Source organism: Tauraco erythrolophus, chromosome 7 (genome assembly GCF_009769465.1).
Source record: "Tauraco erythrolophus isolate bTauEry1 chromosome 7, bTauEry1.pri, whole genome shotgun sequence".
In the NCBI taxonomy this organism is placed as follows: domain Eukaryota; kingdom Metazoa; phylum Chordata; class Aves; order Musophagiformes; family Musophagidae; genus Tauraco; species Tauraco erythrolophus.
The window spans coordinates 36,375,441-36,403,430 of NC_141471.1; the positions used below are offsets into that span (position 1 = coordinate 36,375,441).

A 27,990-nucleotide genomic window follows, 5' to 3' on the forward strand; every position below is an offset into this window, starting at 1 on the left:
TCGTTGAACTTCAGTTTCAGGTCCTTTGCTTTCATTCTACTAAGAGTTTTCAACTACAATTTATGGATAAAACATAATGGGTAAAAAGTATGGAGCAATAACCATTAAGTTACAACTTGATTTGTCACCACTTTCTCCTGGCATCTTGTATCAAGCCTTTCAAGAGAGGTGGAGGTGTTTGTGTTTCTTTCGATTACTTGTAAATAGTTCAGAAATAGTTACAAAATCACATTTCATAAGCTTACCCCCTTAAAATTACGCCAAACTCTTTCCGTGGCATTCCCTGACAACCAGGATGAAACTATTTTTGCTGAAAGGGTTTAGTAGTCCCTATTCCTTTTGCTGTGCCAACACTGACATTCAACCAGCCACGTGGCAAGTTATTTCAGAGGGCAAAACTTGCCAGCAATCTGAACAAAGTCAATAGTGTTTCTCTCCTTCAACGATCTCCCCACAGCTCCAGTAAGTGCCAAAGATGGCACAAGAGAGAGCTGGACTACCCACTCTGTGTAGCCATCCCATATAACCGCATGCTGATTCTCAGGGAAGACAAGGCTCCTCAGAAGACAGATAAATGCTGACTTTATTATCCATACAGCAATAGCGAGTCTTATTTAACCTCTATTCCAAGCTGACACGAAAAGCAGAACAAACCACACGAAACCATATCTCGGTGGAATTAACTTTTATTGAACAGGGAAAAAAAAAGGTTTACATGTAGTTGTAGGTTTTTCCATCCATACTTTCAAAACTCCAAAAAGGACTGGAAATGAAACGTGCTTAATCATTATTGCAATACCAAAAAGTTGGCAGTTTTTGTTATTGTTGTTTAAATGAACAGCAAATTATATAACTAATTGCTATGTTCAATAAATATTTTTTCTCTTGCGCCAATTAAGGGGAAATATTCAACCAAGTACAACAAAAAACCCAAGATTTTTACAGCTTTAACTTTTAACGTTATCCACTGCGTAGCAATTCCGAAACTTTACCTATAAAATACAGTCTTAATTTTGAGTGTACAAGGATCTATTTTCCTAGTCAGTCGAATACCAAATTTTACTCTAGCTCAAAGAGTCTACACTCAAAGCAACTACCTGACAAAAAAAAAAAAAAAAAATCCTCTGGTTCATGACTATCTAAGTAAATTTGTCATTACAGAAAAGGCTCAAAGTCGTTACTTGTTTATCAAAGTAATAGGCAAACATTTTAACAGAAAGATTAACGAGTTACTTGGAAATGCAGGTTCATATTAAAGTATCTGAGTGTGTATATTACACATGACATGCAAGCTTTAAAAATATGAATGCTCTCTTCCGATTAGTCAGGAGTCCAATTGTTTTAAAAACGAAATAGGAACGACTTCCAAAAGGTATCAGCACTTTGGGTTCTCTATTTCATTTTACTTAAGATGTTTTACTACACAAAAACTACAACAATTACAATATTTCAGAGTGTTACAATAAGGAGGGATGAAAAACAGGAATACTTCAACAGAAAGTATGTATATTCTAAATGAACCAAAGATTTGTAAAAGAGCTGGATGAAGGACCAGGAAGCGAGGGATGGGAGGGAGAGCAGTAGGGAAGGTAAGATCTGAACTTCGTATTTAAAAATCATGTCCTCAGCTGTAGCTCTTCTATCTTCAGTAGCGTCCTGGGGGAAAAAAAAAAAAAATTTACACAATTACTATAAACTAACTGTACACCCATCAACTCAGGTTTAATGTACCCAGCTTTTCTGCTTTCACATTCAGAATTTCTACTGGTCGGTTAATACTAGTAACAACAAGGTTTAAGCCAGCCAGATTCTATTCATTCACTTGTATTTACTTACTCGGACTGTAGGAACGGGATCTTGACCGTGATCGGTATCGACTATAATAAGGCGATGGCGATCGTCTCCTTTAAAAGAAGTTAAAAAAGAAACCCAACGACATCCATTATGAAAGAAGCCTTATTCACATCACTTCTACAAAACAGAACCATTTCCTTCGCACTGAAAGACTTGGCCTGCATGAATGATTTCAGCTTTATTTGGCTGTGGCTTACAGTTATTTAACAAATGCTTTTATATTCCTCTATTGGATGCGTTTAAAACTGTAAGATATTCCCAGATACAGAATTTAATAAACTCTCACCAGCCTAGCAAACACATGAAGTGCTTTTACAGACGCCTACAATTCTTGCTGAACAACATTCTCTGAAACTACATAACTTTCGAAACAGTGAGATGGTTATGAAATGTCAAGCATTAAAAATCCCATCTACAAATAACCCCTTTTTAACAGGACTGTGTGTCAGCTGTCCCTGGTTCTACATACACATGGAAAAATGAGTTCCCTTTTTATCTGTCCACTAGATTCACAGGGCACACACTCTGCCTTCTTCAGGTAGCAAAATTAATCCCTTGCCCAATTGTTTACTGTAAAACACAAACACTGAAGATTATGACTACTTTAATCTGACAAAACCTCATGTAATAAGGCTCTAATACATCGCAAGCATGTGTGTAGAATCTTGCTACAAACTGAGTAACTTTTTTTGTCACCTAGCTTTTCAGTTTTACAAAACAAATCCACAGGTACCTGTATCTGTAGTCATATTCTTCATATCTGTCGTATCCTCTGTCATATCCCCTATCATAATATGAGTCACGGCGACGACCTGCTCCACCGCCACCACCTCCTCCACTGCTATTAGAGAAAAGGCAAAAAAATTACTTCAGATATCTACTCCTCACCTTAATTTAAATTATTTAAAAGGTTTTTTAAGTGTTCTTGTAAATCAGACACTTAAGACTATGTCATGAAACAATCTAACAATGAAAAATTTAAAGAAAAACGCCTTGAAAAAACCCCAGAAAACCCACCAGGGATGAGAGCCTAATTCTCATCAAAATCAAAGGCAAACGAGCACCTTTGTATTTCAGTAAGCTAAGGGTGCATTAACTGACTGTGCTGGATTTATTTTTTTAAAAAACTCCTTCAGTGTTTTTTAATAAATAAAGATACAATAAACTACAGCAGGATTTAATAGGACATGTGAACCATAGTATTGCACTCTATGTTAGTGACTTCACGATAAAATACAATTGGCATAACTCTAAAATTCCAAAAAAGTATCTGTAGCTCTATTTCTTCAACCAGACTCCCAAAATTCAGTTTAAATCAATTTTAGTCCCACTACAGAAAATGAGTGAACTCCTTACTGTGTTGGCCTGCCCATATAGATGCCTGGGGTGGGTGTATGTGCTCTCTTGGTGATCGAGTAATCCACCCGAATCCTCCTGCCATCCAGCTCCATACCGTTCGCATGCTCCATTGCCTGCAGGAGAGACATGAACAGGGACGTGAAACCTGCAACCTACTGGTAATTCTGGAAGGCTAGGTACAAAACACGTTATTTTCCATCTGAAAAACAAGCCCAGAACTTGTTTTCATTAGACTGGCTACTAGTGCCCCACTGTGGCGAACAGCTCATCTGTCCCCTGACCCCTTTGCCGGCAGTGTTACAGGACTGCACTGGGGTGCTGGAGTAATGCGACACACAAACCCTTCGCAAACCCTTCTTAGGAGAGCACGGTGCTAACCACTAGCACAGTCACTTTTCCCTAGACTTTGTCTTCTGCCCATCAGAAAGGTAAACTGAAAGCCAAATCAGCTTTTTCTGAAAACTGTATCTTTCCTTCCTACCACCGTCTCTGACCCAGAGGGGACGGGCGGATTCAAAAGCCGAGCAAAACAGTGGCTTCCTGTAGGGTGCATATGGCCGGATTACTGCTAGTCGGCTGCCATTTCATGCTCTCCCAGCCTCCTGCCATCTCCCTTACAAGGACCTACTCCAGCAGAGCTTAGTAAAATGGCGGGTTCAGCCTACATGGATACCTAATTACAACCTTCCTCCCCACTCACTCTCACAATAGCAGCTCGCTAAAGCGATACACATAAGGGTCTGTGCTTGAGCAGACTGTGCCTTCAGACCCGCCCGCAGCCCCGGCACACACTCACTGGGTGTTCCAGACACAGCTTCTCTACTCTTTGAGAATCAATACAATGGCCTTTCACAAACTCAGAACCACAAAAGTAGTTTTTCAAAGGCACACAGCATACTTTTGAGAATTATATTCATGCAATAGTAACTTCAAAAAAACCCCCCAAAAAATGAAAACAAACGCCAAACACACAAAACCACAATCTTAAAAATTTAAACAGTTAATGCTGGACTTAAAAGCTATTGGAATTTGCAAAGCAAATTTCTTTGATCCTTTCATCAGCTGCTCTGGGATCTCTGAAATACTGGTACACACCACTTAGTTTGTGACGCTTAAGCACAGTGCTTAGTCCAACATACATGATTTTCCTTTTTCATGTGTGGAAAAGAGACACTGTTACAATCTTGAGATAAAGACCACAACCACTTCGCTTTTAAATTTCAAATGTGAGGAACAATACACAACTTCAAAACATGAAGGTGCCTCAGAGCTTTTTTTTTATTTTATTTTTTTTTAAATAATGAAACAAACAACTACTCAGAACTTTTTGCAGCTCTCTAACAGGAACTTTATTGAAATAACATACAAGTTATAGAGGAAACAAAAACCTGACACTCACATGATTTAACTGTGAGGTTCCCAAACTCGAAGTGACTGGATTATCACTAACCTCTTTCACTACACTCAGTTTGTGTTTTAATAACACTGTTTATACTATATCGCCACCTAGTGAGGGCTGTTCCCATACAAAAATACAACCACATTTAGCTAACTGCAAGGCAGAACCAACGAGCGCATCAAGTCTTTCAACATACACTAAAGTATGTTTTGTCAACAAGACATGATCCTTAGCTTCAGCTTCCTAGTCTTGACACTTTTTTTTCACTCTCAAGTCCTGTTCCACAAGGATGATCTAAACTAAAATAAATCTGTGCACACACCCTAGGAATGTACGTGTGCACAAACTTAAAAACAAAGGCTGCAAATGACTGGCTGAAAAATTAACTTCATGATGAAAAGCACCTTTCTGGAAATGCAGCAATATGCAAGGTGTCTTGAAAGGTAAGGAATTTTCTGCTTCACAACACTTTTATGTCCGACCAAAAACTTACAGAATAATAAGCTTAGCTGACAAGAAGCCACCTCAAATCCAGAACATTTAGTACATCATTCTTTTAACTAAATAAGACACAACACCTCTAAGAGGAAGAGTTCTTTGACCTAGGGAGCAACAGAGAGAAGAACATAACAGCAAGACAGATGAATAAGTTCATTTTGAGACTTGATTGTTTGTTTTGGAAATACCAAAGTGCTACATGTCAGTGTATAAAGATTAGTTCACAGTTAACCAGTCTGTATGAAACTCAGACATCCCGGTCACAATGCCTAATGACCTACCCAGTATTAGAACTTTAATTTTCTTAGCTTTCAGCAGCTGTCAGCAGTAACTGTCAGCTAAAAAATTTAAAATAATAAAAATCTTTAATAGATATACAGACATAACAAAGCCTTCTACAGCTCTGACTTCATCCTCCAAATGCAGAAAAGCCAAAACCTACAATAAGCCATTACGAATCCCAGAGCAATTGATAGTATCACTCCCATTCAGTCAGTAGCAACTGGAAATTCCTTCCAAAGATGTTTTCAAACTCTCCGCATCATTCTTAATGTGCACATCGAATCTTCGAAACAAAATATTTAAGTTGTCGTTATTAACTAATGACTGCTGCAATATGACCAAAAGACCTATTTGAAAACTTGGTTTCAGACAAGTGATATGATAGCATTTATTTTGTGTAAACACTGTAAAAACATATTAGTGATTCTAATTACTGACTTTTTGTGTCTTCTTTAAGGTCAAAACAGTTTATAAACAAATTTTGGATTTTACAATTTTATTAGACTAGCATGTCATATTCAAAACAAATTTCAGTTTGCTTTTCTTGCTGTTTTTGGGTGTGCATGAATGCCGTGTTAAGAACATTTACAAGTCAAAGGGAAAAACTTGGCTCTAACAATGTGGAGACCTTCTCAAATACTGTATTTTCTAGACCATCAAATGAAATATTTTGAAGAGAAAAATCAAATTACATTGGGGTTTAAGCCACACAATACCCTCTTAGGAGCCTTTAACTGTCAAGAGTCCATTTTTATTTCAACCTGAATTTTCTTCCAAATATCTGAATGTTGTTAAGAAACTTGCATGGCTTTTGCAAGATAACAGTAAGCAAGCAAGCAAACAGGATTCCTATAAACATGCACTATTAGTTTTGGTTGCAAATTCTAAGGAGAAATTGACCTTGTAGGCCAGAAGACATACCTATTTGTTTGCAGTCAGAAAACAGAGAAAGAGGATTGGGAACGGCACAGGTAATAACACAATCTTAAATTATAGTTTTAAACCTACAGCAGTCTATCCACAATAACAAAGCTCCTTCAAACTATTAACTGTAAGGTGTCAGTTTGACAAAATTAGCAGTTCCCAAACTACAGGATCACAGCCTCCAGTGGCTCAAAACAGAAAGAAAGCATTAAACTTAACAGATTTCAATTTCAATTGATATTTATTACAGTCTGGTTTGCTTTGTACATGTATTAGCATTCAGGTAAAGTAAAACGAGCCTGGAAACACTGAACTTTTAATTGTATGCACAAACTTACACAGGGGACTGCTATTAGTTAAGCAATCAAGAACTCACTGGAAGAAATGAAATAAATCTTTTAGTCTGGATAATGCCACAAAGGGCAGCTTGGACAAGGAAACAATGTGGGACATTTCTGCAATCTGCACTGTGGCCACAGGGGAAGGGTGCAAGGAAGAAGAGAAGAGAAGGGAGAGAACTTGACTTGGCAGAGCTGTTGTCACAGTCACTTCACATTTCTACCGTGGAGCTCAAGATACTGTGTGCATGGTATGAAAGATCATCAAGCCTTCATTTCAACTGTGTCTAGCTGCTCCAAATTTACTTCAATAATGTCACATCACCATAAAGTTAGTGAAATACAGACTGAACACACTTGAATAGTAAAACATCAGCAATTTATGTTGGGACTCATTCTGAAAATGTATTTTCATTATTTAAAAGTAACTATGTAAGAGACTGTCTTTTTTGTTTGCTGTGTTTTTTGGGGGTTTCTTGTTTGTGTCTTTTTTACCTGAAGTCCTTCCCATATTGTACTTAATGCTACCAATAAAAACATCATCTCCACTGTATCACAGGTACAGCATGGGATGAACAACATAATAGATTAGCTTTTTTCCCCCCTAGTAAACTGGTTCATGAGTTCAGCTCTGGATTTAATGAAGATATCTGAAAGGACATTCTAGGGGGGAAAAAAAAAAAAAAAAATCTGAGATGAAAAAAGAAATTAGGCAACCCAGCTTTCTACACTTACTGCAGTCTGCCCAGTTGAATTCAAGTGTCCATTTCACCTTTGAACAAGAGTCAATTTGCATTCTCTAATTTAAGGTTTTGTTTTTAAAAATATTATTAGATTATAATAAATGATAATTTATATATATAAATTTCTGAGTTTAAACATCTACTGATTAAATGTATTCTCTTTAAAGCACACTTCAACGAGTTTTGAGTCAAGAAATACAAGATTTTAGAGAACCAGAATGAGTAACTGGATGTATTTCTGCAAGTATTAGCAATTTCACAGTATTTCAGAGTCTCCGGAAGCGTGTAACTTGTATTTCCAAACATCTGAGACCTTCTTGTGTTCTTTTCTGGTATATCAAGGGTCCCTTCTGATACCACAAACAATCCTTAAAGCACTTCTTCAACAGGCTATAGGAGAAATTTTGGTCAATAATGATGTTTCTAAGCTAGTCTGCGTGCACCACAGATGAAATGCCTTGCAAATTAAACCGAAAAACCCTGTTATTATTCTGCTCTTTGTCAGCTGAATTACGTTAATAGCTCAGTTTCCCTGTATAAAGTTTGTCTTGACTGCTAATGAATGCTACTTCAGAAAACGGTTCTGAAAGATGGTCAAGACTATAAAAAGCATAACTAGCATTAGAAAAGGGAAAATTCCGTATTACCAACAGCTGCTGTAGCTAATGCTTCTCAGATGAGTTCTTGCTACAGACACATAGTACATTCACAGTAGTTTAAACAACAACCAATATTTCATATTCTGAGTTACTGAAAAGCTGGATAATGGCATATGAAATTCCTGGTAACTCTAGTAAGAATTATGTCCCTAGAACAGCCAGCACTTTTTACTCAGAACCCTCTCAATTTACTGTCAACCCTGAAATAATCAATCTCCCTCCTCAACTTTTTTTTTGCAGTTTTGAAGTGTATCCCACTACACAAAAGTTTGTGTTCCTCTAAACAGGAAGAAAATCCTAATGGGACAGGCAGGTGAATATCCTCTGTAATTGAGCAAAATATTGCAAAACTGTAATATCCACTGGCTCAGTGTCAGTGTTGCCAATACTGAGAACTATGCCAATCTTGAGAAACAGGTCTTCAACAGATGTTTAAAGATCTTGTCCTTTGCATAATGCCACACATGTAGTTCTGAAGACTTAGCAGAAGGGTAGCCCATGTAAGACAAGCCACTGCAACGCACAAGGCAAAAAAGCAATACCAAATATTACTTAGAGAAGTTTTGTTGTTGTTGTTGTTTAAGAAAAACAACACAACTTCACAAAAAAAGAAAAACACTACACCTACAAAGAGAATATCCTTTCTTCTAGAAAAAGGCAGATAATACATAAGCTTTTCAAATAGGCTTTGAATAAGCACACCAACACCAACATTAGCACAGCAAAAGCTCGGATGTTCTGGAGAAACAACTGTCAATCCTCAACATTTACTGTCTGCTATCATGTTTCGAACTAAAGACAGTGTCTACGAGCATCTTTAATACGGGTCAGAACATAACAACCTACCCAAGTGCTATCATGGTGTCCTGGTTTCAGCTGGAACAGAGTTAGTTTTTCTTTTTAGTAGCTGGAATAGCTCTGTGTTTCAGATTTACTATGGGACTTGTTAGAAGAAGAATGTTGATAGCACACTGATGTTTATAGCTGCTTCTGAGACATCAAGGGCTTCCCATCTTCCCAAGTTTTGCCAGCACGCAAGTGCACAGCAGGCTGAGGAGGTAGCATGGCCAGGACAAAGGGTCCACAACTTCTGATTTCTGATTTGAACTTAGGTTTAAGATTGAGGGCTAAACTGGCCAACGGAATATTCCATATCATGCAACGATCACGCACAGTATATACATGAGGGCTGACCAGGAAGTTGGGAGGTGCTCTCAGTCTCTTGGAGTTCTCTCTCTCACTCTCTTTTCGGGTCTCTCACTCCTCAAGGACTGTGGTGTCAGGACTTAACTGTTTCAGCATTGCTTGATGGGACGGGACAGGCATTTGTCACCAGGTGGTGAGCAATTAGACTGTGCATCAGTTGTTTGTATATATTATTATAATCATATATACATTAATGTATCATTATTAGCCATTATTAAATTTAATTTCATATTATTATTAAATTGTTCTTATCTCAATCTATGAGCCTCCTTCCCTTTTCCCCTTTAATTCTTCTCCCCTTTCCCCAGGGGGTGGGGAGGATGAGTGAGCAGGGGCATGGTGTTTAGTTGCCGGCCAGGTTAAACCATGACACTTGCAAACACTAGACCTCTGCAATAAAAGACATTTGATAGAAAAGCAACCTTCTGAGATGAATCTTCATGGTCTAACAGTCTCAGCTGAGTCTCAAACAGAGCAGAAGGGATTCCACAAGAAATCTTCTTTAGAAAGAACACATGCACCCAACATCTCTTTCCCACTCCTGTTAAGGTGGAATGACTGAAGCTACTGTAACGCTCCAACAGCTGCTCTCCCTAGTAGTAACCAAAAGATAAATCTCTGCTCCCCTTTATAACCAACACGATCATAAACAGCTAATGACAAGGCTGCTACGGTGTCATAAGCAATATGAGTTTCTGAAAGTCTAAAACAGCATAAGAGAAAAACTTTGTTGTTTTTCTTGTCCCTTTGTTGTTTTTCTTGTCCCTTTGTTGTTTTTAGGACACTGCAAAGTATCACCTTCAAAAAACGCTGTTTTACATTGTCTATGGATTTCCGCCACATGGAGCCAGCTGACATTTCTAAATACCTTTACCATGATGTGGAGCTAGAAACATTGCATCACTTGATTTCAGAACATAGCAACATTTTAACTAGCTCAATAACCCATCCAGTTTGTAAGAACTGTAACCAGTGACAACAAAGATCCTGAGGGAATTCAGCTGCAACAGAATCCAATACTGATACTGACCTATCTTAAACCAAGCTCTGGAAGTTTAAACATAACTACTCACAATTTGTTTGGTGTTAGATTTAGTATTAACAGTGTTTGAGAGCATGTCAGCTGAAAAGCTTCCCAACGTTACCTCTCTTGGAAGGACAACAGCGAAGATTATGTGAAATCTTCCTTTTTCTGTAGGGTTCTACACACATCTAGTCCATCTATGACTGCTTTAAGAGGGCTGGAATTTAGTTCAACATCTCATCTAGAGTCTTATATTTATTCTCTTTATTTGGAGACTCAGGGTTTTGGGGTTTTGTTTGCCTTTTTTTTTTTTCTTAATTTGGGGTGGTTTTCTCTTTGTTTTGGTTTGTTTTGGGTTTTTTTAAGAGGAGAGGTTTTTACTCAGAAAAAAAGTAATTCAAGCATCACTGTTTTTATGCATACTCAACTTTTCAGATTTTATCTATCTTCCACACAGATAATTACTTCATGTCCTTCAGCATTCTCCTGCAGGGCCTGTCACAGAGTTTCATGCCTACAGCTGTATCTCCTTTTTCTACACTAGCTACCACTTGTTGCAATCTTCAAATCTGTCCTCAAGGCCCATGAAATCTTGTCAAATAATCAAGTTTTTCTCCTCTCCTCTTTGCAAAAATATTTCAGTTATGTAAATTCCAAGTGTTGGGAGGCTTTGCATCCTTTCCTCCTCTTCACACACCAGCCCGTTGAGGAGAAAAAAAATGGGTTTAATTACATTCCCAATTATTTCAGTTCCTGCTTAAGGTGCTTGTCTGTATTTCTGTACTTCTGACTGCAAGTAATATCTTTTTTTTTTCTTTGCATTCCAGTTTTGTAGTATCTGCCAAAACAGCTTTATACTAAACAAAATACTTCATGCTATTTACACGGAGCGTTTTAAGAAATGCATGGTGTCATGCATGACCATTGCCCATGGCAACTAGAAAAAAATCCTACTTCTAAAGACCTATGAAGTTGTAAAAGAGACCAGACTGGTACATGAATGTGACAAGAAATGCTGTGCAAGTTAAACTTTCTACAAAACGGTCACATTTTCAAAATCCCACCAAACTCAGTGCAAAGAAATACGAGGCTAGAAGAAGACAGTAGGCTACTGAAGATGGCTATACAGCTATCCACCACCTCATTAACCCCTCTTTCCACCTGTTAAAGTGACAGTTGGAATACACAGGATGCTGTCCTTTTACTTACCTCTGTAACCTGCAACCACCACATACATACATCTACTACAAACTCTACTCTTCCCATAAACTGATTCTCTGTTGCCATCATACCCGAAATTAGTAAAAGATCAGAACTGAATCTAGTCCAACCAAGTCTTCCATGAAACATTTTTTTTCTCATTAAAGTATCAACTAGCATCAGTGTTCATTTTTCAGCTACGGATAGTAGGTTCCACAGCTGTCACCCTCCTTCCCTTCAATGCTAAGGGATTAGAGTTACATCCAAGCATTACATATATACTTATTTAATGTAAACAGAATCAAACAGCAAATCTGAAACATCTGCCCAAGACTATTAATTCATAAACAAGATGCTTGAAGTCTGTGAGTCAGTTGGCCCAAAAAGAAAGATAAACCCACAGTGAAGGCTTAAACAAACAAAAAAATTTTTCGAAAAAAAGGATGTCTCCCTACTTTTAACAGCATTTTCATCTACAAATTCCAGTAAACGTAGTAAAGCTCACAGTATCTCTACAAAGGTAAAAACAGTACTGCTCACTGTGGTGAATCACAATACAGGCTGCTGTCCACATTTTTTGATTCTTTCCTTACAGATCAATTATACTAATGACAACTTAGTTCCGCTGTAAAGAGCTACCTATAACTAGTGAAGTCACTAAGGCTCAAGCCAAGACAAAACCTGCTATTTTTCCAATGCACAATGACATGCTTTTAGAGAAAAAAATAGAAGGAGAATCTTCAGAATTTTGATAGATACAGAAAGCTACTTTGAAAAGTCAACTTTCCAAGTATTTAAAAAATACTAGTAGGCTTGTATGAACATCTAAAGATTTACCTTCATTTTGAAGAAACAGACTAAAAATCAAAGCACAACGCTCCTCAGTGATTCAATACAGACGGCTCATACTCAAGAAGACTTCCCCAAGCATCTGAACACTGAACTAAAATGCTTCACCTGTTAGAAGTGCCATGTTGCTTGAACAAACTATTTTAAATTAGTCTGTGAGAACCTGCTAGTGAATACGCACTCAAAAACGTTTTGTGTTTTTTTTTTCCCCAGATACATCCATAAAGACAATGCACGAGGAGTACATCTGTTAAAAGTAGTAAAGCATGAATTTACCTCTTTAGAATCATCGATTCTCTCAAAATAAACGAAAGCAAATCCTCTCGATCGTCCAGTCCGTTGATCATAAACCACATTAACACCAGTCAAAGGTCCATAACGGGAAAACACTTCACGCAAATCTCTCTCAGTGGTATACAAACTGAGACCAAACACTCCGAGACACGTATTAGGATCTGGATTAGCCTGGTAAGAAAAACGTTCAACTCCAATTAAGTTTATAAAAAACAAGTTATACATTTGCATATCAAACTTTCTCAATTATTAAAAAAAATAATATGCAGAAAATTAAACATAGTTTATTACAAAGCTTAACACTTCAACAGTTGTTATTCCAAACAACAATATCCAAAGATATTTTCAAAAAGCAACTACTGTCATTATTTTCATTTCAGAAAAAAGACAAACTTCTCACATTGGTGAAAAATTTAGTTGATAAAAATTAAGCATTCTGATTACAGAAAACCTATAGAACAACAAGAATCTAGTCTATTATTAGTATTTCACACTCAAATCACCAACAAGCTGCAGACATGACATACAGGCCTGTGCTAAGAACAACTCCCACCTTCAGCCTTTCTGCATGGTCACCACTGGTACTAGAGTGCATGCTGCTTCCAGCTGCACACGCTAAGTGCATCTGAGCTCCTAAACATGGACCGTTGAACTACAGTTTTAGCTTCTATCAGAACTTCCTCCCCCCTCAGTGTTTCCTATCCAGCTATACTGAAAGTCAGTATTTACATTTGAAACTTTTATCTCTTTCCACTCGTGAACTGGATGAAAATCACCACCTGCTTTCATCTAGACAGTAACAACTGCCGAAGGCCAGTTCTGTGAAACTGTAATCCAAAAGCCTGCACACTTTTCTAGAGCAAGACTCTCGATTCTTTAACGTGATGCGGGATACAGATCTACTTAATGCATTTTGCTTCAACTAACGGAAGCCAAATATTTCTCTACAATTTCTCTATTAGGTTCAAAGTTTCTCTACATGCCAGAGAGTTCATCTAGTGCCAATTTCACTGTAAGCACTATTTTTATCAAAATTTTCGTTTTCTCAGTTAAGCTTCTGGCATTAGTTATACTAGATGCAGAAATTTAAAACAGCAGCAACAGGCACAGGGATTTAATGTTTCTGCTAAAATATCAACTAGGAAGTTGACACAGTTGAAATTAGTGTTTCAGTTTCAGATTTTCAAAGCCACTGATGCACAGCAATTTATGCCTCAGCTTGCCTTTCAGTCTGATTCAAAGAATGAACAGGTTTAGATCTTTTGTCTTGTTCTTTTCAGAGCTTTTGTTCAGAAACCCATTGTGAAAATAAGATGTCCGAACTACTCGTATATTTGAAGTTTCTTTCCTGCCATGTTTTAAGACATGAATCTTCTACAATTTCTTATTATAGTTGAAGAGCACAACAAAACCTGGCAGCTTGTCATTTGAACGTTTTAATTATACAGGTTTAGTTTTCTTTTTTACTCTGTATTTCAATCTATCTGAAAATGCAGCAGCATTAACAGCTATACTCCTTTTATTATTGAAACTCTTGTGAGTCTAATGAAATCTCTCATCTTTTATATCATTGTTTGGACAAGTCCCTCCGCACAGTGCATATCAGTATTGTCCTTTCTTACATCCCCCTTACACTTAAGCCCTATTACCTTTTCTGAGGCAAGAAAAGTACCAAGAAACAGTCTGAGCACCAGAAGTGTTAAGTAACAGTTACATCACCACTGAAAGGACTAAACTGACTGTGGAGGACTAAAAGACAGCTTTTACGTTAGTTTTTTCTACTGCCTCTCATCAACACAGTATGCAAGCTCTCTACATGGTCAGAAGTGGCAAAATTGCTACCAATTTTCCTGGAGTCTTTAGGACCTCACTACTTAGGGGATTCAAATCTGCTTGATTTGAGTTTCGTTTTGACACTACTAGAACTACTCCTTAGAATTAATGTGAAATTCACTGTGAAAGCAAGCTTCATGTTTCATAGAGTCACTTCCAAGGCAAAAAGACTTCTTCACAGAGTAAAATAGTCTAATATTTCATAAAGTAGTCAAGTGGGTTCATTCATCTTGCACCACGAAATCCGCTAACTCTTCTGAAGTTCAGTTATTCCTGCCAATTTTTCAAGACGTTAGATTCATATTTACTACATCATGATTACACACTGGCAACGATCCACAAAAAGCGTAACTATGAACATTGCTTCGCAACAGCTTAAGCCACTGTAAATTAGCACTGCTGTGGTCTTGCCCTTTTCCACACACTTGTCTTCTCCCTCACATTGGTCTTACTGGTCCTAGTGAGCTGCTTCACCAAGGTAAGCCTGCAAAAAAACTATACTCTTTTTGATAGGATTAGTAAAAATTCAGAGCAACTAAACCAGAATAAAACTAAAAAGATCAGAAAAGTACCACAGCCCTCACCACAGTAGATGCAGCCCTGTGTGTAACAGCACTCATTTAGATCAGCCTGAAGTGATGTGGAACCAGAAGCTAAGGCACTGAAACTGATTATAAAGGCAGCCATTGTCCTGATTTCAGCTGGGACAGTTAGTTTTCTTTTTAGTAGCTAGAATAGCTCTGTGATCTGGATTTAGTATGACATTTGTTATAAGAAGAATTTTGACAGCACACCGATGTTTACAGTTGCTGCTGAGACATCAAGGACACTTTTCATCTTTCCATGTTTTGCCAGTGTGCAGGTGCACAACAAACTGGTAGGGAGCATAGTTGCAACAAAGGGCCCACAACTATGTCAGGACTTGAGATTTGATTTAGGATTGAGGCCCAAATTGGCCAACAGAATATTCCATATCATGCAACATCGTGCCCATTACACAGACAGGGGATGGCTAGGAAGTTGCGCTCTCTTTGGATCTCTCTTCAAGGCTCTTGTGCTTCTGGGATTGTGGTTTCAGGACTTTTCCATTTCGGGATGACTAGCCGAGACACGATGGGCATTGGTCAGTGGGTCGTGAGCAATTACATTGTGGACCACTCGTTTGTATACTATTTGTTATAATTATTACTTTTTATTTTATTTTATTTCAATTATTAAATTGTTCTTATCTCAACCCACGAGTCTCCTTCCCTTTTCCCCTTTAATTCTCTTCCCCATTCCCTGGGGGTGGGGGAGGGTGAGGGTGAGTGAGCAGCTGCATGATGTTTAGTGGCCTGCAGGGTTAAACCTGGACAGCCAAATCTCTCAGAATGACATAAGATCACCATCTTAGAACTTGGTTGGTGTACCTATACTTCCCCCTGTCCATACAAAGATACTTGTAATTTACGTTTTCAGAGGCTTACGGATCCTTTTCCTAACTGTAATTTTTTCTAGTCTACTAAGATTTACGGATTAGCTAACAACACATGGGTTTATTTCTTCAAGTTAAACCAAATTAATTCCTCAGAGGTATAAAATCGCAAGCAACCTTCAACATAATATGCTGTATGTTTTAAGCAAATAAACACTTGAGAATTTTCTTCTTTGGTTCCTCTAGTCAATCTTATCAATACTGTCACGTTGCAAGCATGCACAGAAAAAGTCTTGTTTTCATGAAGGGTACATATACTCGGAACTGTAGCAAAAAGAAAATCAGAAGGGTTCAACTCCTAGAGCAGACGGAAGCAGATTTCACCCTATCTGCACATACTGACTTGCAATGGTAAGGTTTTCAATGAATTTCTACAACTGCCCTGCCAGTTGCAGGCCCAAGAAATAAGTGCCCAGCTGTAAGTACAGCGATTGCTTCCCTCCCCAAATTCCCATACCCTCCAGTGACAAGACAGCAGCCTGCAGGTAACCCGGACTACACTGATGTAAGCAGTTAATTGTTTTGTTGATACTCAGCCTTGATGAACATGACATACTCTGCTGCCAGTGTGCCTTCTCCTGTTGGACATTGGAGAATGACTACGGCTCCTTCGACGACGGTATTCTGGTGTGTACGATCTGCTTCGAGAACGTCTCCTATGGGAATGAGAATGGGAATGGGATCTGGAACGAGTGTAACGTCTGTGCGAATGTCTTCTGGATCTGGATCTTCAACGAAAAGAAAGCTTTTAGTTAGGGTCACATCCACGTAACATATTGAATTGTAGCTTTACATTTCCTAGAGAAAAATAGGGTTTTTTTTAAGAGGCTCTCTACAATTAAAATAGCTAAGTTTCTTCTACTTTGCATATCTAAAGATCGCACAGATCTCCAATACCCTGCTCAGTAGCATCATTTTTAACTCTGTGAGAGTGCTTCTGGCATACAACAAGGATTTCATTCACTATAGTTTTCTGGAAGTCCAAATTTTAAACTTGCATCAGCTTGGTTGCACATGTAACTAACACTTACACAAGGATATAGAAACCACATATGACACAGTGTAAAATACCGTCTTGGCTGAAAAATGGCAAGATCCAGCAGCACTACAGTGCTGCAGTATCTACTAATGAAGTTCACCTAGGCTTGAAAATTATTCAGGACAAAAAAAAAAACCCTGCTTAACTCCTCAAGCATTTCTTTGCAGACATCCAGCCAGTGGTAAATTCAGTTTTAAACGTGAATCATTCCATCAAAGTTCCATGATTTCATATTAGCACTGTATCCTAATAAGTAGTTAGTTATCCGGATAAACATTGCAAGAAGCGAAGCTATAATATTACGCTGAACTTTGGGAATTCAGAGCACAACAACTCTTTTTTGGCTGCCCTAGTATAAAGTGTACAAATAGGGAAGATGGATTACTGATCTCTCCCAGGAACTGGGAAGGAGGAACAACATAATACTATGCTATTCCTTTTCCCCCCCAGAGATACAAATGCTGGTCTCTGGCTTCTCTCTCCATTGATCAAAGAAGGATTCGGTAGCTCTCCCTATTTTCACCAGTAAGATGGTACAAGGGAAGAGAGGAAACAGGTAGTATAAGCCAGGTAATACTTATGAGCTATTTAGAGAAGACAAACATTCCTCGTCTGTTCTGAGCAAGCTCCCTTAGAATGGAGAACTATAAAACTTTGTCTATGCACACACACACTTGGGGTAGAAAAGGACAGAGAAGGACAAGTGCAACATTGAAAATAGAATTTAAATCTTAAAGCTCCCATAAAACAAGAAGCTATCTACACCCAATTTAAGCCGTAGGTTTTGGATTTTGTTTTTAAAGCCTCCAACGAAGGAATGTCAAGAACTTCCCCAAGGAACATCTTCCAACATTTCCAACAGTTAGAGCTTACTCTTTTTATTTAACCCAGGCTACCTTTGCTGCAGTTCTCACTTGACTTTTCTTTTTTTTTTTCCTAAAGGAGAGGTCCACAAAAGAGATCCCCTTCAAATTACTTTTGAGGAAGTAGGCAGAAACTTTTACAGAACTGAGATGTAATCCCTTCTGAATTAAGATGCAATCCCTTCTCTCTCTTCTGGAAGAGATAAACCTACAAATTTTAGTTGTGATTTCTACATCACTTCTTCTATTTATACTACTTTCTCTATTCATACCAATGCCTTATTATTCATGGAATCTTTCCCTAACTTTATCCATCTACGACAAACATGCAAATTAACATAGCCCCAGAAGATTTATAATTTTTACAACAAGGACAAAAGAAATCTCATCCATCTACCAAAAGAACAGGCATAAGCAGTAACACTGAGTTAGCACAAATAACTTCCTGGACATACCTTGATTTTGACCTTGACCTAGAGTGCGATTCAGAATGTTTGGAAGCCCTTGATGGACTGCGAGATCCTGACCTGCTCTCCGATTTTACACGAGCAGGACTCCCAGCTGGAGATTTTGACTGGGAGCGAGACTCCTAACAAAAAAGACAGTATTAAAAATGGTATTGGTTGTATAAATGCCTAACTCCTAACATTTAAAGTACAGTAATTCTATTACATTGATTGCTCCTGAAAAACAAATGGTTAGGCAATACCCTCCAAAACAAATTTCATTTTGCTAACCCACTGTTAATATTGTATGCTTTCCTCAAATAGGTCCCTGCTTGAACCAGATCACCAATTCTCTATTAACTAAGTAATCATGCAAATTCATCTACAACTTGATCATACAGACACTGGAACATAAACCATACATTTACTTAACCTAGGACCCATTCATTCTTCCAGATTCTTTTAATTCTACTTCACTCTTGCTTTCTACTTTTCTTCATTCTTCATTGAGTTTTTCATTTTTCATACTTCGTGTATTCTTCCCCAATTCAAACAATTCATTATAGCCTTAAAAAAATATTCAAGTGCTTCTATCTGACCAATCTTCTGTTCAATTTTTTCCCCCATTCAATTTTAATTTTCTGATCTTTAATACTTTTCATTAGCCTTCTTTTATCTTGATTTATCTTCCACATTCTTGGAAAAAACTCTTCAATTTCTTCACGAACATTAACCTTAATGGAAAAAGAACATTTAGTATATTTAAGCACGTGGGGATTATAAAACTCTGCTGGAGTTCAGATGTTATCTATCAAATTGAAAAGCCAGCAGGTAAAGTGCAAGAAACTATTTTATAAAACAACTTTTTTTCTTTTTTAAAAAAATTCTTTAAAACTGTATTCTATGTTCTAACAATGAGCTTACTGAGTTCTCAGTGTTTTACTGTATTTTCAAAGCTACCCTCCTCCCCTTCCAGAATTTTTTGTAAGATACACAGATACACTAAAAACTAATTAGCACAATTATATTAAAGTATTGATATCAATAACTGTGATTTCCCCCCTGAAATAACAACTATGCACTTCTCAGTATTGAATATCCCAAACTCTACTCCTACACATTACTAAGACACTCTCAGTTCAACAGCATGGCCAAAGATTTCCAGTCAAAACCGATCTATGCACATACTTACTCTCATAATACATGCACATAGATATATGCAACAAATTATTTTTCTTCCTACTTTTTCTTCCTCATTGTTATCCTGTTTTCCTTGCATACAGCTTAATCCATATAAAAAAAAAGATGTATAATAGTACAGTTCAAAGCAATCCAATAAAAGTAGAGACAGAAGGGTTTTTTTCTTGCATGGTAATGCACACAAGAGAAAAACTAGGAAAACAAGCAAACAAAGAGTAGGTTAGGATTTCCTAACATTCTACAGTGTACAGCATTTCTAGGGAGCTCAGCTATAAAAAAACCCTACAGAGTAGTATGCTATATACATCTGTAACTTCACAACAAATGCACAAAATTCTTAATGAAAAAAAGCAGCATATCAAGTTCCCCTCCCGTGTTAAATTTCATGTTTATTTGTATCATTTCTCCTCCCGCCTGTCCTCACAATGTTCATTTATTTCTTACTCTATGTCCAGATTTGCATTTTCTTTTGCAGTTAAATTCTTCAGTACTTTGGGCTGAAGTTCTTTTCAAAGGATGCTGTCCTCACATTTCAAGACAACAAACCCACCAGAAACGGAACCTGGGAGACTTCTTACTAACAAGTATTACAGCTACACTACCCTTCCCTTCCCCTTTACCTCAATAAAAAGGACAAGAGATACATGGAGAATGTCACCTATTGGGATGACAGGCCTGCCAAACTTATCAATGAAAGCCAAATGTGAAGCTTGGCTGTGACACATGGATCATATAAAATCAAGTCTGCATTACAGGTTACTCTTATTAAACTGGCTATCTGCTAATCTAGCTACATGACTTTCACTGAAATAAAAGGATGTACGTGCACTTAAATATAACCAAATTTTATTTGAGGCTTTTATTTTTACATTTTAAATCCACTTGTCACTATTAAAAAAAACACTTCCTTTTAGAATCACTAACACGCTTTTTAATCATTTCGCCTCTATTTTTGTATTCTTCAAAGTTTGATAGCCTCCTTAATTCTTCCCTTTACACTTCTTTCCCTGCAACAATTACTAGTTTCTCTGGGGATTATTTCCACTCCCCTCCCTAGTAAAAGCGATCAGCAATATAGAAAAACATTTAATGTGACATCGTTCAGATTTAGAAAACACCCTTCAATAAAAAGACAATGAATTCACCCTCCTCAGTCACTCCTTCATGAGGATATTGCATTGTGAAGATCAATTCTTGAACAAGAACTTTGGAAGCTTGAACCAAACAAAACAAAAAGTAGATACTACACAATCTAGAAGTGTTGAGAGGTGCCAAAAATACCAAGGACCCAATCACTCCCATACAATGTAAAAATTAGCTTAGTGTCCTTATCTATTCAACTGAAGCATCTTACGACACCACCCATAGAGTTTCTAATAGTATCAGTTACAACAATGAATCTGTATTAAGTTGCCAAAAGCAAATGTTACATCATTCCACGTAGGTCAAGTCCTTTTAGAATTATCTGTTTACGCCCTTTTGGGGGTTGCACTCACAAACATACAACTTTAAAACTGGAGTGACAGAGGTGACAGCACAAGTTCTTACACATTTCAAATTTCCTCAAACAAAGAAAGTGTAGATGTAAACTGCAGCTAAAGAGAGATTACCTGTTAGAAGTTGCATACTGTGTCTGTCATTGGCAGGCAATTACATCTCATCTTCTGATGCAACATAGATCACCTAGTTATATCTCCTACAGTGCTCCAAAAGTAGAGACTAAGGGAATCACAATAACCTGCAAGAGTTTAAGGACTTAAGGATGATGCTGAAAAAGTACCTACTAAGATTTATATCAGCAACTACAGGCAGGGATTAAAGAGATTCAGAGCTTCAAGGAGTCAGTCACAAAGGGAGATTTTGAAGAATTTTCCTCCTCTACTTCCTACTATAAGGAAATAATTGGCAAGCTGTATCTTAGTCTATATCACAGACCGACCTAATTGTTCTGCATAAGCAATTCATACTCATTCTGCAATACAAACAAGAAAATTAAATAGTTAACATTCTTCCATCATCTTTGACAAGAGAAAACAGACACCTCTATTATCCAAAGCATTAAAATCTCTCAATTCTGCACTAGTCTTTAAGCAATCTATACATTCTGATCTTCCCTGCATCATTATCACATAAATTAAATACTGCTTAAGAGAGAAACGACTAAAATTTCTCTCTGGATGCTCAACATTTTCTTATCTTTCTGTTCTAAAGATCCTCAGTCATTTACAGGCCATAGATAAGACTGCATTCCTTAAACTCAGCTTCTCAACCCACAACTATCTTACAAAACAGTATGTATTTTAATGCCTTTGGCTTTATTACGCAACTGTCCAAGTCACTACTTTGACCCTTACAAACTTAAAGGCAGATAACTCACTGTGACCATGCCAAACTATCCAGATTTGCTGTCACTACAGCCTGTCAGAAAAGACAAGTCAGCTAACTCTCCTAGTATTCTTCAGATCAGACTTCCCTCTCAAAACAATTGCTACATCTGTCAATAACACCCAGGGCAAAATTTAAAAAAAAACAAAAAAAAACCAAACAAACACACACCACAAAGCCAGCCACCAAACAAACAACAAATCCCCAAACAAAAACACCATCAAAAATCCCACCTTAAATAGTAATTAAAAAAATCTCAATCGTAACAGCGTGCTTCCTCAGAATAAGATGTGGTGGCTTCCTCAAACATATACCAGGAAATGAGATTAATGATTCACCAAGAAGTGGAACTTGAAGCCAAAGAAATTGTTGTAGGTAAACACAAAATGTACATTAAAGTGCAGCTTCAGTTACTGATTCTCTGGATAAGAAGATGTGCAGCTAGAAGCATTTAAAGACAGCACTAGAGAACATTTTTTTTTATCTTTTCTACCGTCTCTATTCCCAGAAAGGACAACATGAAATAAAGTGGTATGGAAAGGATATCTCTTCTCCTTCCCTCCCCTATCACCTCATGATCACATAAATTCATTCACTGAACAACTATCAACAATTTTAGATGATCCAGCTGAGCAAGATGTCAGTCATGTCAATACATTTCATCCATGCTGATACAACTGTTTAAACCATATAATTGATACAAGTTATATCTACCGTCTATCTTCCTCGCACCATCCGAAAGAAACGCTACTTTCCAATATAATTACTATTTTAAAAGCATTTAAACCACTTCTATACAAAGCAGAACTGCAAAAGTCTAAGTATTCTTTCAGTTTACACCTATCATGAGAGGATATGATAAAGAACATGAGGGGGGAAATTTTCTTTCTTTTACACCACCCTCCTGTCCTGAACTTCTGTCATGCTTTATCTCACCATTTCAGAGTATGACAGAAAGGCTATCAAAATTTAAAGTGAAACGTGAAATAAAAAGAACTGAATAAGTTGAATTACGCTTTTTATAGCAAAGCATGGGAAGTGAAATGGGAATAAAATAAATAAAAATTATTAATCACACAGAGATTTCAGTTGAAATTCATTTGACCTTTTTAAGAAAAAATACTCGTGGTGTAAAAAAGGACAGGACAACAAGTACTTTAGCAATACCATTAAGCCAGCAAAACAACAGCTCAAACTTCACAAAAATCCTTCTAAAAATTTCTGCCCAAACTCAAAAATATAAATGAAGTCTAGCTTTATAAGGGGACAGAAAAATATAAGCAGTCAAAAAAGAAACAGAAATTTAGCAGCAGCCTATATTCGCTGGATAAAACTGTCAATTTAGTGACATCCTATTCGTGAGAAAGGACAAGATCATACTTTAACCACTGTTTTGAGAGGAATCTACCAACCTTCTCCAAAACTCAGATGAAAAGTTAAATAATTTTTGCTTCATACTATGCACTGTCACCCTATACTAAAAATAAAATTGATCCCTCAATTAGCTGTTCTTATATAAATATTTCGATAGTATACGTAATAAACTGTATAAAAAGCAACTCCTAAATTGTGCTATCTTGAAGATGTATATTTTTAAAGTTACCAGCATCAGCAAACTTTATGCATTTCTCAACGATACTGCTCTGAAGCTTCAGCAATAAACTTTTTGAAATTACAAGTTGGTCTTCTCACTGAGGCTTGAAAACATACCTCTTCAGGGAGGGTTTTGTAGTCATTCCTTTATTACATATGGAATATAGGAAACAGAATTTGTTTTCAAAAAGAGCAGTCTTCCAAGCTGACATAGTCTAGAACAATCTAGAATTTATTAAGCTTGATTTAAAAATAAAAAAAATAAAAAATAAGAAAAAAAAAATTTACTTCCAGAAAAAGTCTCATTTCCCACAGTGTTCATTAGAAACCACAGGGTGATGACAGCACTCTCCAACCGAATGCAGAACTCCTGAGCATAAGGCCACCGTCATGCTTGTATTTCAAAAGGTATGGAAAGCAATGTGCTTTCCCTTCCATCGAGGTGGCAGACTGCCATTAGAAGAGAGGCTGAATACGAAGGCTAAACAGACTCCTCCCCCATTTTTTTTTTTTTCCATAGAAACGATCTCAAAGTTGATCAGATTTAGGTAACTAACATTAGAACATATATGAAATCAGGTATTTGGCATACAATTCATGAAGAGATATTCACAGTTAAGCTAACCAAAAAGCTGCTTGCACACATATGAACTATGGATACTTCCTTCAACAAGATGGCTCATATGCAAAATCATGTATTTCAAGAGCTTTATTTGACTGAGATCACTAAGATTCAGCACAGAGCAGGAAGAGGCACCCCATTAGAATGAAGAAAGACAACCAATGGGGAGTTCTATCTTTGTTCTGATAAAAAATGTTTTATCTATTTACACAAAAAAGCACACTAATATTGGTAGAAAACTACTGAACTTTTAAGATTACAGAAATCAAGTATTAGAAGAAGAAGAAGAAAAAAAAAATTATCCAAGTTTCAAGCAGAGCTTCTGAAGTGTAGGTTAGTTCAGACTCCCAACTTGTTCTCTGCTCTGGGAAACATTTTAATAAAATTGCATCACAGAATGTGCACCAAATTAACAATGCGTTACTAAAAATAACACCAAATATGAAAGGATATGGGAGTTGCCTGTCATCTGACAGCAATAAAAGATAAAAAAGCCTTATTTGTCTAACCTGCTCACAAAGAACATTCAATTGTGACAAAATCCTACGACTTTTGTTCCAAAAGTCACTGGATAAAAAGCATGACTTAAAATTTTTTTTTCTTCATAATGTCCATAAACTTAGCCCCAGCACATCCACTGTGTTCTAATTCTTCTGTCAATTTCTTCGCATTAAATCATCATGCTTGTTTGAGGGGGGGATTTCTTCTGTTCAATCAGCCACAGTCTTAATACAGAACTTGCTTAAGTTGAAACAAAATGACATAAAAACAGAGCAGATGTTAATTACTTTGAGCATACGTGATTAACATTTGCTTTAAAAAAAAAAAAAACAAGCAAGAAGCTCAAGAAGAAACAAAAAAGTCTACACTGATTCTACCCAACACTTCAGAAATATTTTTTAACAGTGCAAAGTATGCAATCTCATTGGAAAATTATTTCCATGATTATTCTAAATTTCTTGTTCAGATTAATTAACATTATAATGTTAAAATAATAAATTAGAGGCAAAGCATATGAATGGACAGTATCTTAATGCTGCTAAAAATATGCTTTTTGTTTTTTTAAAAAAAGTCAAATTCCTAATCATGTTGTGGGAAAAATCAAGAAAAATAACTGAACTATCATTATCTACAAATGAACTTTTTTTCTTCACAAAATAAGTAGAAAAGCAGAAAAAAAGAAATCTCTTTAAGACAAAACTTCATACAGATCAACAAGCAGCCTCATCACTACTTGCAAGAACTTTCATTGAAGTGCTTTTGGCACAATAAGCATCTACACGGGTAGAATATAAAAGGACTTAAACTAAACTTAAAACTCCCTTACTCCCTTGGCATTTAGTTTTTCAAAAGCACATCACACTATTTAGTATTTAAACTGAAGGCGGTGGGGGGAATGAACTGAAAGGGTACTCAGAATTCTTATTTGTGGCAATTTCCAGGAAAGTTCTTTACAAACTTTCTTCCAGTTTCTGCAGTTCTTTCTCCCATTGAAAACTTATGCCATACTCTCCACGCTCCTGCATACCGCAAACTGGACCACAGTGCATAATAGAGTTCTATGCAATCGGGAATAGCAGACTAAACACTAAAGCCCTGAAGTTTCACATGCTTAATTTTATGCCTGTGATCACTTTCAGTGAAAATTAAATATAAAATGTTACAGACTGAAATATAATTTATTTCAAATATTTTATTGTTTACAAGTGTTCTTCATGAGTAGAAAGAAAAAAAAACTATAAATGAATGAAGTACCTGCCATTGCATTCAGTTCTAAAACAAAGTACCAGTAGACAAGACACTGCCACATGCCAGATTGATTCAAAAATTCCAGTGTTAGAGAGAGAAAGGAACAGAAGTTTTCCAAATGAAGACTCAACACGGTCAGCAGCTCTTTCCAACAGGTAAATTTTCCACCACGAAAAAAGAACAAGCCAACTAAGAAGTAGCAGTCACGAAAACCGCTACGTAAGACTTTTCAGACTTCACATACTCTCAAAATGAATTATTTCACTTCTACATTTGGCAGAAGGCACGCAGAAATACTGAAATCACACTGCTAGATCAGCTTTGTAAGAGGAACAACAGATCCATCAAGGAACCTAACACAAATGTTCTGTGGATGAACCTAACATAAATATTTCCTAACAATAAACCACAGTTGGAATACAGACAAGAAAATAATTTTTAAAAATCAATCTTATTGTAAAAGAGATTGAAGTAAAAAATTAAAAAAAAAACAACAAAGCATACTTGTTGCTCAACTTTCTCAGACTTAGCTGTTTTCCCTTTAGAGATTAGTTTATTTAGCTGAAAACAGCTTAGCTATATAGCCATCTTTGTCCAAGCAATCAACACAAGAACAGATTTTGTTTACCTCACCTGAGGAACCAGCAGCAGTCACTGCACAGCCAGGTACAGCACTCACAGCCTAGGGAATGTTTTGGGTTTTTTTACTAACACTACAAAAGGGTAACAATATTAGTGTAAAAATAATTATTGGAATATGACATTGCTCTTCCAAAATTTCATTGCTTGTTTTCCCCAGGCAGTAATCCTATATAACTGCAAAGCTGCTATCACTGGTTCGTCAGAGAAAGTCACCAAAAGGATGCTCAGGTGTTCCTCTAAAGCATCTCTCAAAGACTGAACAAAAAAAAAAATCTCTGCAAAATTAAAAAAGAGTAAATAGTGATGGACTGAGGACAAAGCACATGTTTCATTCCTGTTTCAAGCAGCTTCTAATTCCTGCTTGTCCTGATCATCACTAAGGAAATAAAAAACACTGAAAATGGAAGGGTCCAGTCATACACGTACACGAAAAAATACAGCAATCAGAGGGAAGAGCGAAGAAACAGGCCTAACAAGGTTACAAAACCACAGCAGCTTGTTGAAAATCTTCAGCTGCGTGATCAATGAGTTTCAAAGGTTTAACAACGAAGGCCATATCTCGCCGATGGCCTCAGGAAGACTGGCCCGAAGAAGATCCCGTTTCCAGGCTAGCAGCCAGGAGAGGCTGCGCACCTTTCACAAAAGGACCCAGTCCCTCCTCTTTCACGCGGGCGGAGGCCTCGGCTGCACTGCGCGGGACCACGCTCTCCCGGCCACGACCGGGAGACGGGCATTGCCCGCGGGCAGCGTGGGGACGGGAAGGGAAACGACCCGAAGCCCAGACCCGGCAGACAACAGAGGGCCAGGACAACAGCACGGCTCGGGATCACGGGAAGGGAAGGAAAGAAAATAAAGAGAGAAACAGGGCGAAACACCGGGCTACAGCAGCGCTTAAAGAAAAAAACTGCGCTTGCAGGGTAGAGGCGAACCCGCAGCACCAAAGCTCGGGGCCCGCACCCCGACGGAGGGGGATGGGGACGGAGAGACGTGATGGGAGAAGGAAGCCTGTGAGAGGGAAGGCAGCGGAGCTCAGGCCCACGCTGGGTCAGTTCCTCAGCGCCGGGTCGGCACAGAAAAGGAGAGAGGGACAGGAAAGGGACGCGAGTCGCCCACGGCCCAGTCAAGACTCGGGCGCCTGAAGAAGCCATTTTAGAGACAAGCTGCGTTTCTCCCACCCCTACCGGGCCGGAGGAAAAAGAGCGCCCCCACCCACCTTCCCCGGGTCAAGTCAGCCCCTCTCAGCACGGCCAGGGTAGGGGCGGCCACTCACCCTCCCCTCGAAGTTGTTCTCCTCCACGTCGCTCATGTCGGCAGAGTCCTGGCCACGGGGCTGGGAGAACGGGAACACTAGTCCCGAGCAGCAACTGCACCCACGACCGCTACCGCTATGGTTGTTGCTGTTATTATAACCACTACCGGTACCGTTGCCACCTCCCTCCCGCCAGAGCCTCCAAACCGCCGCCCGCAGCAGCGCAAAATGGCGCCTCCGCTCCGTCTGCGCCCGACACCGCGCGG

General features: G+C 37.8%; 1 protein-coding gene across 2 annotated transcripts; it reads right to left on the reverse strand.

Moving 5' to 3' along the window:
• Positions 1-668: 668 nt before the first annotated feature.
• On the reverse strand, positions 669-27,969 carry TRA2A (transformer 2 alpha homolog). 2 transcript variants are annotated; one of them, XM_086614319.1, is made up of 8 exons: positions 27,746-27,969; positions 18,294-18,427; positions 16,493-16,592; positions 12,612-12,800; positions 3,211-3,326; positions 2,588-2,695; positions 1,837-1,904; positions 669-1,656 (listed from the first exon to the last, which is right to left on the reverse strand). In XM_086614319.1, the coding sequence occupies exons 1-8, from the start codon at positions 27,779-27,781 to the stop codon at positions 1,646-1,648; spliced, it is 762 nt and encodes a 253-aa protein (XP_086470445.1). In that variant the 5' UTR covers positions 27,782-27,969; the 3' UTR covers positions 669-1,645. The 2 variants fall into 2 exon arrangements, with proteins under 2 accessions (XP_086470445.1, XP_086470444.1); XM_086614318.1 differs by having other exon boundaries at positions 16,493-16,664.
• Positions 27,970-27,990: the final 21 nt, after the last annotated feature.